This window comes from Phyllostomus discolor, chromosome 2, assembly GCF_004126475.2.
Source record: "Phyllostomus discolor isolate MPI-MPIP mPhyDis1 chromosome 2, mPhyDis1.pri.v3, whole genome shotgun sequence".
NCBI classification, from domain to species: Eukaryota; Metazoa; Chordata; class Mammalia; order Chiroptera; family Phyllostomidae; genus Phyllostomus; species Phyllostomus discolor.
Window position 1 is genome coordinate 207784363 of NC_040904.2, and position 9887 is coordinate 207794249.

Genomic DNA, 9887 nt, shown 5'->3' on the forward strand with positions numbered 1-9887 from the left:
AGCCAGGGGCCAGGGGGCGTGGCTTCCAGTTGGAGGGAGAAGCAAGCCTGGACTGGGAGCTCCGCACCCCTGGTCGCCGCTGAAGGCTCTCAGGGTGCCCACCAGCCTCCACCTCTGAGACCCGCTTCTCTGGAACCCTCGGATTCCTGGGGTGCCCCAAGTCCCATCAGTGGGCGGGGACTTCTGGGAGAGGCGGAATCAAACAGCTGCTCAGATTTCCAGAAGAGCCCTTCTTTCTTCTTCTTTTTTTAAATTCTTTTAAAAATACTATTTTAATTTTAATTGTTGTTCAAATACAGTTTTCTGCCTTTTACTCCCATCCCCGCCCCCGCCAGCGCCCCCAGGCCTCTCTTCTTTTTTTTTTTTTTAAACGTCGTGTTTCCAAAGCCTTTGTGTTCCAAACGGGCTCATGTGACGGCTTCCCCCTCCACCCCCGCTGGTCAGGCGCGGAGGCGGGGCGGGGGCGTGGAAAGGTCGTGCCAGAAAGTTGGAATCAGCTGTTGGGCCGCAGCCATGTGACCCGCCCCTGGCGATAAATGGGCGGCGGGACGGAGCTCGGCAGTCACTCTCAGCCTCCTACCGCTCGTTTGCACACGACGGAGGACGGAGCCAGCCCGAAGCCTACCCGGAGCCTGCCCCGAGCCTGCCCTGAGCCACCCCCGAGCCTGCCCCGAGCCTGCTCGCCAGCCCGCCAGCCCGCCACCCCTGAGAGAGCCAGCCAGCCCCGAGCGAGCCTAGCGCCGGTCAGATGGAGCACCCGCAACCCAGCAGGTAAGCCCTGGGTGGCGGGTCCGGGGACGCGGGGACCTGCCCTCCCGACCTGCCCAGAGAGCGCCGGGAAGCCAGGGGCTGGGTTCCAATTCTGCCTGTACCCGCGTTAGAGGTGCCTGACGTGCTCGGCTCCCTGGCGCGGAGGTGGGTGGTCCACGGGACGGAGTGTCGCTATGGTATCCAACTTTGTTTTCAGGGTTGGGCTTTTGAGTGTGCTCAGAGGTGTCCTCCGCTTAATCTAGGATCCTTCCGGCTGCGGGAGCCTGGACTCTCAGATCCTGGGCGTCTGGTTCTCTTCCCCGAGCCCACGCTTAGTCAAGCCCACCACTTCTCACTACCTGTGGAGACCCCGCTGTGGCCACAGCGCCCCTGTTTTACAGACGAGGGAGGCAGCAAGTCCAGGGGCGCTCAGCTAGCAAGTGTCAGAGCTGAGCTTTGAGCCTTGGTCGTCTGTCCACATCCAAGGCTGATTCCTTACCTTCTCCCAAGAGCACGCACAGGACAGGGGTGGATGTTTTTTTGGAAGGGGTGTGGCAGGAAGAGAAGGGAGAAATGCCAATTCTTTGGGAGGCGGAATCAGACCTATACGGCAGAAATACTCCCAGAAAGAAACTTTTGCTTTGAGTCAAGCACAGCTTTATTCGGGCGTTTAACCTAAATGCTTTTATAATGAGTATATTATGGGGGGCGGAGGGGGTATCATGAGAAATGTACCTGAAACCTCAAAAAAATCAATGAGTTAAATCTTGGGTCGAAAAGCTCACCAAAGCAGTTGAGCCGTTGAGTGCAAATGCTCGCCCTGCCCACTGCTGCTCCTCCTCTTCCTCCTGGGTTGTGCTGCTTCCTCCTCTACTTCATTGGAATCCCCGGTGCCAGGCTTTCCCTCTTGGCTTTGGGGACCACATTACAGTATCTTTTAGTGACTGAGGAGTAGTAATGGGCCTGCAGCTTAAGGTGGTTGGAAACGTGGCTTCTCTGATTTCTGCAGAGAAGCCTCATGAAGCTGAAGTCTTCGGAAGGCTGGCCTGCCTGCCTGCCGGCGAGCGGCCCCCTCAGAAGCTCAGCCTGGGGAAGGACCCTGCTCACGGCCACCCTCTTATTCACCCTCTCTCTGCAGCGTGTCCCAGGACTTGTCCGAGGCCCTGAAGGAGGCCACCAAGGAGGTGCATACCCAGGCAGAGAATGCCGAGTTCATGAGGAATTTTCAGAAGGGCCAGGTGACTCGAGAAGGCTTTAAGGTATGTGGTCCGGTGGGACAAGCCCTGGTGGACGGTATGACAGGTATGGGTGTGCCCCAGGCTCAGGCCAGTGTTTCAGTGGGGACTGGGACCGAGGATGCTGAGGGACCAGATGGGAATGTCTGAGAGGATGATTTTATAGACGATGTCATGGAGGCTCAGAGAGGGGAGGTGCCTTACCCAGGGTCACACAGCGAGTTCATGGCCTGCTAGATATCATGGAGGGGCTGGGGCAGTTGTGCCGTCAGCTGAGCACTTATTCTAAGCTCGGCATTTTACACCCTTGATATCCGCCTTGTGCCTCAGCCCTGAAAAGGAAGATGAGGAAGGGGAGGCTCAAAGAGGTTAAGTAACTGATAGAAGGTCACGTGGCCCAGTCAGTAAGTGGGAAAGGCCAAACTCAAGCCGAGGCTGGTCTCCTTTCAGAGCCTGTGCTCCTGGCTCGGTTCTAAGCTGCCTCTGAAGGCAAGGGGTAGGATGGGCTCCAGCCTATGGGCTACCTATGGGCTCCAGCTCCGAGCTCCACCACGTCCTGACAGTGAGACTGGGGACACCTCATCTTCCCTCCCTACGGCAACTGTTCCTTCGCCTTAAACCTTCACTGTGAGCAGGACACTTGACTGTGCTCTTTCCCAGCACGGTTGTGAAATCCATGCAAATAGACTGGAAGTAGTTGACAGAGAACCAGGCGAGAGCCTCATGTGAAAACATCAGCATGAGGAAGGGCTTGTCCAGGTTGAACAGAGGGGGTGGGGGAACTGGATCACACGGCTTCGGACACCCCTCCCACTTCCAACCTGAGAAGTGCTCAGGTGAAGGGAGATCAAAGGTGGAGTTCTAGTGGGGATGGGGCCCTCGGCGGCATCCTGTGGGGGCTGGTCTAGCCCTTGCTCCCTCTCCCAGGCCCCCGTTCCCCCTCAAAAAGATGGCATACACCCAGTTGTTATGTGACTGGGGCAGCGGGGGCAGGGAGGTGACTGCTGGAATACCCCCTCCCCAGCAACTGTGGATTTGGATCTTACTCCTAAGCCACTGAGTTCCAAGTGGGAACAGTGGTCCACGAGAGGGCCCAGGGCTCACTTAGATTGGGCCGAAGGAGGTGGGTTCATTACCACGGCCTCTGATTTGAGTGCTGAGTGGCAGGCTGCGCCCAGAGCTTTACCTGGGTCACCCCCCCTGACCATCACACCAGCTCCAGTTAGTACCCGCTTGGATTATTCCCTTTGCAGGGGGCGGGGACCAAGGCTTGACTGGCACAGAGTCACTCAGACCCCCAGAGAAGGGAGCGTGGCTCACCCATGGCCCCAACCCTCGAGGATTAATGTGTAACAGGAATTCCTCCCCAGCCAAAGTGCACTGGACTTGTTGCTCCAGCGCAGTTATCAGAGGTGGCGGGGTTCAGAGTGAGCCTCTAGGAAGGAGAGTGTGGCCCTGCAGCTGGTCACCAAGAGGTCGAAGGCCAGAGGCTCCCGAGCCTCTTGGAAGCATGTTTGTGCAGGCTTTCCTAGCAACGCCTGGGCTTTCCCAGCAACACCTGGGCTTTCCTAGCAATGCCTGGGCTGGATGCCAGGGTCCTTTCTGACTGGCTGTGCAACCTCAACATCTACCCTGCCTGAGCCTTCATGTGCTCTTCTGTAAAATGGGTGTAACAACTGTGCTGGGTTTCTGTGAGGACTCAGTTAGGTCTTGTGTTTGCCCAGTGAGGGGACAGCAGGGCTTTAGGCTCAGAAAGTTACGATCAGGCGTTTCTCGCGGGGCACCCCCTCTGGCCGCTGTTGTCGGGAGGGTTGGAAGGGCCGCCGGAGGTGGGAGCCCGGCCCAGGGAGGGTGTGAGGGCCGCTGTGGAGGCAGCAATGAGGGCCGGGTGGGGGCTCTCGTCCTGGGCGGCAGCCTGACCTGCGTGCTCCGCTTTCAGCTGGTGATGGCCTCCCTGTACCACGTGTACAAGGCCCTGGAGGAGGAGATCGAGCGCAACAAGGGGAACCCGGTGTATGCCCCGCTCTACTTCCCGGAGGAGCTGCACCGCGGGCCCGCCCTGGAGCGGGACATGGCCTTCTGGTACGGGCCCCGCTGGCAGGAGGCCGTGCCCTACACCCAGGCCACCGAGCGCTACGTGCGGCGACTCCACGAGGTGGGGCGCCGGGAGCCCGAGCTGCTGGTGGCCCACACCTACACCCGCTACCTGGGGGACCTGTCTGGGGGCCAGGTGCTCAAGAAGATCGCGCAGAAGGCCCTGGACCTGCCCGGCTCTGGCGAGGGCCTGGCCTTCTTCACCTTCCCCAACATCGCCAGTGCCACCAAGTTCAAGCAGCTGTACCGCTCCCGCATGAACTCTCTGGAGATGACCCCCGAGGTCAGGGAAAGGGCCATTGAAGAGGCCAAGACCTCGTTCCTGCTCAACATCCAGGTGAGGCGCCGGCAGGCCAGACTAGCCACCACCTCCCCCAGCTGCTCCTCTAAGGGACGTTTATTTCAGGGAAGGGGTGGGGTGGAAGGTCACGGTTCAGTGCAGGGGTGCGTGAGCCAGGGTTCCAGTTCCGTCACTTTGCAGCTGGGCAATTTTGGGCAAATCCCATTATTGCTTTGTACCCCAGCGTCCCCATCTGTAAAATGGGTATATAAGGGTACCTGCCCCTTAGAGTTGTGAGGGTTAAGTGAGTTTATACAGATAAAGTCCCCACAGCAGGGCCTGGTGCAGGGTCAGCCCTGCCACTGTCCTGCTGGTAGCCACTGTCCTTATGCAGTGTGAGCGTCACAGCTGTGGCTTGTCACCTCTGTGACAGCACGCAGGCTGTGTGTGCCCTTGGGTGTACAGCCAGGTTGGCGCCGTAGAGGTTATAGGTGCCGCAGATGTGGCCTCGGATCTCTGGGGCCTCTCAGCCCAGTCAGGAAGGCGGGGTGCATCTTTCTCCAAGTGCCTCAAGTCCAAGGGCAAGGTGGGCTTTTTGGAAGGCTTGGAAGGAGGAGTTCTTGGGCACGCCTGAGGGCCTGAGGTTTTTTCTAGCCCAGATGTTGTCGAGTCCTGTCGCCCTCTTCCCACCTGGAGGCGCTGTGGGGACTGGGGCTCCCGCTCACAGCCTCCTGGCTCCCGGTTCCCCGCAGTAGTTACAGAGCAGTGCCCCTCCCTTGTAGTCCCCTGAACGGCCACAAACCAAACGTGGTCGGTGGATCCTCCGAGATGATCGGTCTTTCAGAGAGGTGTCCAAGACGGACAGGGTTTGGCGCCAGAGCCCGGCTGGAGGACTGGCTTTTGCCCCTGCCCCCTGAGTCCAGGCACTTACCCCTTAGGGGCTGCGGCTTCCGCGTCACAGACCCCGGCTAATGGGTGCTCTGACACATGCCTTCCGCGGGGGCTGTCCCCGGGGGCTGTGAGGAAGGCAGGCTGCAGGAGGCTGCATGCACCTGTGAGCACCACTCACGAAGCAGTGCTCTGCAGAGGGACCTGAAGGGCAGGAGCAGTGACAGTGACCCCCACGTCATTGGGGGGCGCTCGGGGGAGAGCAGGCGGGTGAGTCCGGTGCACGCGCAACACCTGATCTCTTGCGTGGGCTGAAAGGTGCAGGAGTATTTTTCTTACGGGTTTTGTCACGTCCTGTGTACTTCATGACAAGACTTCAAATCCCGCCGTCAGCCGGGGCCTGGCACCATCCCTCCCTGAGACAGGCCTGCGTGTCTTCTCTCTTTCAGCTGTTTGAGGAGCTGCAGGAGCTGCTGACCCGGAAAGCCGAGGCCCAGAGCCCCGTGCAGGCGCAGGGGCCCCGCCGGCGGGCCGGCAGCGGGACGCAAGGTGAGGCTCCGAGGCAGGGCCAGGTGGCCCAGCTGTCCGGCCCCAGTGTCTCTGGGCTCCTCTGTCTCCTGAACATTTTGAATTAGAAGCGGGGTGCAGGCCAAAGGGCATGAGGTCGCACCCTTCAGTGTGTGACTCTGGGCAAGCCGTGTGACCTCTCCCTACCTCAGTGTCCCCATCTCTAAAACCAAGGGCAATTGAGTTAGTTGTATGTCATTGGCTCAAAAGTGGAGACCTGCACACAGAGGACCCCTGGAAGTCCGGGGCGAAGCCTTTCTCCTTTAGTCTGGGTCCCTTGAATGATCCCTGAGCAGTTGCCCCTGGCAGGGGCAGGCCGTCCAGGGCCATTTCTAGCTGTTGCCCGGCTCTGGGCCTTGTCCTGTGTCAGTCCCGCCCTCGTGTGCCTTAGGAGAGGCGTGGAGGCGGTGGCTGTGCTCAGAGAATAGCTGGGAAGCGGACCCTCGCCCGGCCTGGCACCTGTGCGCAGGGACGTGGCTTTGGGAGGGGGGGCAAGTGCAGAGGCGAAGCTCACCGCCTGCTGGGTGCCGCCGTCACCCACCTGCCCTGTGGCTTTCCCACGTGTGCCAGGACCCCGTGGACCCCGCTGTGGGGACTATGGCCAGTCCTGATGGGATTGGCTCCCTGGTGGGATGAGGTGGCGTTGCTTTATTGCAGTGGTTCTCAAAAAGTGTGGTCCCTGGGAGTCCCCCTAGGGGGCATGGTCTCCCAATGTGGGCTGGCTGAACATGGACGGGTACGCAGCTTGGAGCAGTAGTAAAGTAGTGAGCTCCCCGTCTTTGGAGGTAGTCAAGCAGTGGCTGGAGCGCCACCTGTTTGTGTCCTAGCAGAATTGTGGCATTGAGTGGGACTTCACTGGAGACTGCTGAGGCCCCTCTGCTGTGTTTTGCTGTGAAGTCCGATGCCCCACGTCTGTCCACCTGTTGTTGACACCGACCTCCTTTCTCTTTCAGGCCCGACTCCCACGGAGACTCCCAGAGGGAAGCCCCAGCCCAGTGTTCTTTCCCAGGCTCCCCTCCTCCGATGGGTTCTCACGCTCAGCTTCCTGGTGGCAACGGTTGCCATGGGCCTTTATGCCATGTGAACGCACCCGCGCTGGCTGCCGGGGCCTCGGACTCTGTCCAGCGGAGAGCCCTCTTTCTGGAGAGGGAGAATCTCTTGACTGGCTTCCTTCCTGTGGGCAGTGGGAGCTCTCAGCTCCCCCCCACCGCCCCCGATCCCCCTCTCTCTGGCAAGGAAGAAGGAGTCTGTGGCACCTTCCTAACCGAAAAGCACATCCAGCCAATGACTTGGACTTCCAGACTGGGGCGAGGGGCCCTGCCCGGCCCTCCCTCTGGGCGTCGCTTCCCCTGTTCCTGCAGCAGAGCCTGGGAGACACGGCCAGAAGGAGCCGTCGTCCTGACCCTCCAGACGCCCCGGGCTTGCTGCCTCCTTGCGGACGAGCCGTGACCACTCAGTTCCCCGAGGGCCGTGGCCACGTTCACGCACACGTGCCAAGATGATGTGTCTTGTGTTTGTCTTGTGTTGTCGGAGCCACATTGTTCCTGGCTCAGCCTGCCCGTGGTGTTCTGTTGCGTTCTGTTGTTTTTATAGCGGGGTTGCGGGGGGGGGGGGGGGGGTTGGAGCGGTGCTGAGGGAGATGTTGAACAGCATTGTGGCCTTGGTCTCTCTCACTTGTGTGTGAAATAATAAACTGCATTGCCTGACAGTAACTTGAAGTGTTTCTCTTGGGCTCTGTGACCCTTGGGGAACTGACCTTTGTTCTCCTTTGTTTCTTGGGTGGTGGGGAGAAGGGGTGAAGGTGTGGATGGCCAGAGCCGGTTTGGGTGTTGTGTTCTGTTCTGAGAATGGCTTGGTGGGCGGGGTGAGCTTCAAGCAATTGGTGGGTGAATCTTTGTGGTGAACCCTGCTTGATGCAAGACTCACCTTGATGGAGGATGGGGTTGCCCTGGGAGGCTGAAATGAGCAGGGTCTGGGATAAAATCTGGATCCTGGACCACGAGTCCACCCGTGCGGTCCCTGGGTTGAAGTCCCTGCTACTCTGTAGCTCTGCTGTTAAAAGGTTAGTTGTCGACCTTTCTGAGGGCTCCGTTCTGGTACCTGGAACCTTCTTGCAGTGAGGCCCACCTCGCCTGCCTGTCTAGAGAAGCCAATGAGATGGATGCATGGAAAATGCCACCATTGTGCATTATCATCTGTTAACGACACACGGGTGATGAGGGTGTTGTGTTCTTGCTAAGTGGTGGCTGTGCTGCAAGTCACCTCACCGATGTCACGTCATACAGTTCTCACAGCACATCTGTGAGGAGTGTTACCCTCTCTGAGGGTGAGGAAGGATTTGAACCGGGTCTGTCCAGCTCCATCCCTAACCCAAGTCTGTCCCCCAAGTCCCGAAAGCCACTGCAATATTAAAAATACAGCCTCCTGCCCTGGCTGGTGTGGTTCACTAGATTGAGTGCCGGCCTACAAACCACAGGGTTCCCGGTTCAATTCCCAGTCAGGGCACATGCCTGGGTTTTGGGCCAGGTCCCCAGTTAAGGGGGTGTGTGAGAGGAAACCACACATTGATATTTCTCTCCCTCTCTCTCTCTCCCCCTCTAAAAATAAAGAATAGCATTTTATTTTTTAAAAACAATTTAAATAAAAAGACAGCCTCCCAGTCTGGGAAAGGAAAAGCCCGTGGCTTGCAGTGTATCTGGGAACCCAGGGGACTAGCTGGGTCCTTAGACAACTGGTTCAGAGGGCTGGGAGTTAGGAGGTCCTTCGTCCCCAGTCCTGGCTGTGTCACTCAGTCTGGGACCTGGGACAAGTCACTTCAAGTCTCCTTTTGTTCTCTGGCAAGATGAGAACAAAGCACCTACCTCCCACAGCTGGTGGGAGGGCCCAGCAGTGTCCCAACACCAGCCTCTGCCGGGTGACATCAGAATCCTGGACCCACCCACCCTGGGAGGCCCCGGTTTTGAACACCTGGGGCTGGAGTCTGGATCCTGTTCGTGACAAGCTCCCTGGGAAGTTCCGACATGCAATGAGCTCCAGGAGCGAGGACGTAGGAGACTGTGGGTGCCACGGGTTTCCTGTCTTCTGTGGAAGGGCTTGGGGAGTCATTGTTTGCAGTGGCAAAAACAGGAAGGGAGGAAGGGGAAGGGAGAGAACCTTGAAATCTACCAGCCGGGAAATGGCTGAGTAACTGTATTCTATTCTTACCGTGGAAACAAGTAGCTTGTCTGAGTCAGATCTATGTGCCCCATTCAGAAACACTTCCACGAGGTATCAATGAGAAAAGCCAGTTTCACATTCACTTGCTGTAACATTTTTATACACTGTAAAAATACACAATCGAAACACTCGCTGTACATATCAATATACCTTTGTGTGAAGGTGGCAAAGGGAATAAAAAGTTCTTTCCAGTTCGTGTCGGGGTTGGGATTGAAGAAGCTGGGAGATTATGCAGTCCTTGTTGCTGTTTAAGCATGCAGTCCATTTTTGCCAAATCTTAACCATTTTTCCAGCTAGGTTGGGAATCTCATTGTGAGTTCTCGCAAATTTTAAACATTTCCGAATAATTTTAGATCTTCGATGGAAAAAACCCGAGCATCTTCGGGGTTTACGAAAACATCGCGTTCCAAGTTCGGGACGACTGGCGTTAAGGAGACCAGAGGTCATTTATGCCCGATGACTATCCAGCTTTTGGAAGTTGTTAACGGTGAGGACACATGGCAGGTGTGCAGGTGGCCTCCCAGCCCCCACGGGACCTATACCTTCTGAACCCTCGACCCTTTCACCCCGAAGCCCTGAAAGCGGTCTTTTGCTTAGAGGCTTTAAGAAAGGCTGGAGAGGCGCACACTACTGACCGCTCGGCACAACCCCGCCTACCCTCGGCCCGAAGACCCGCCCCCCCGCCATCTTTGCGCTCGGCCCCGCCCCTCCCCTCCCACAACAGAAATTTCGCGCCAAATTTTCTGGCACACAAAATGGAGTCCGGAAAGAGGCCAGGAAGCCTGACGTCATGAGCCCCAAAGCCAATGAGCTTTGGATGCCGGTCCAAGAGGCTGACTCTAGGGCCCACAACGGTC

General features: G+C 57.9%; 1 protein-coding gene across 1 annotated transcript; it reads left to right on the forward strand.

Moving 5' to 3' along the window:
- The first annotated feature begins 527 nt into the window (after positions 1-527).
- Positions 528-7526, forward strand: HMOX1 (heme oxygenase 1). Its single transcript, XM_028532887.2, has 5 exons — positions 528-771; positions 1889-2009; positions 3925-4416; positions 5697-5796; positions 6768-7526. Exons 1-5 carry the CDS (start codon positions 749-751, stop codon positions 6896-6898), a joined length of 867 nt encoding a protein of 288 aa, XP_028388688.1. The 5' UTR covers positions 528-748; the 3' UTR covers positions 6899-7526.
- Positions 7527-9887: the final 2361 nt, after the last annotated feature.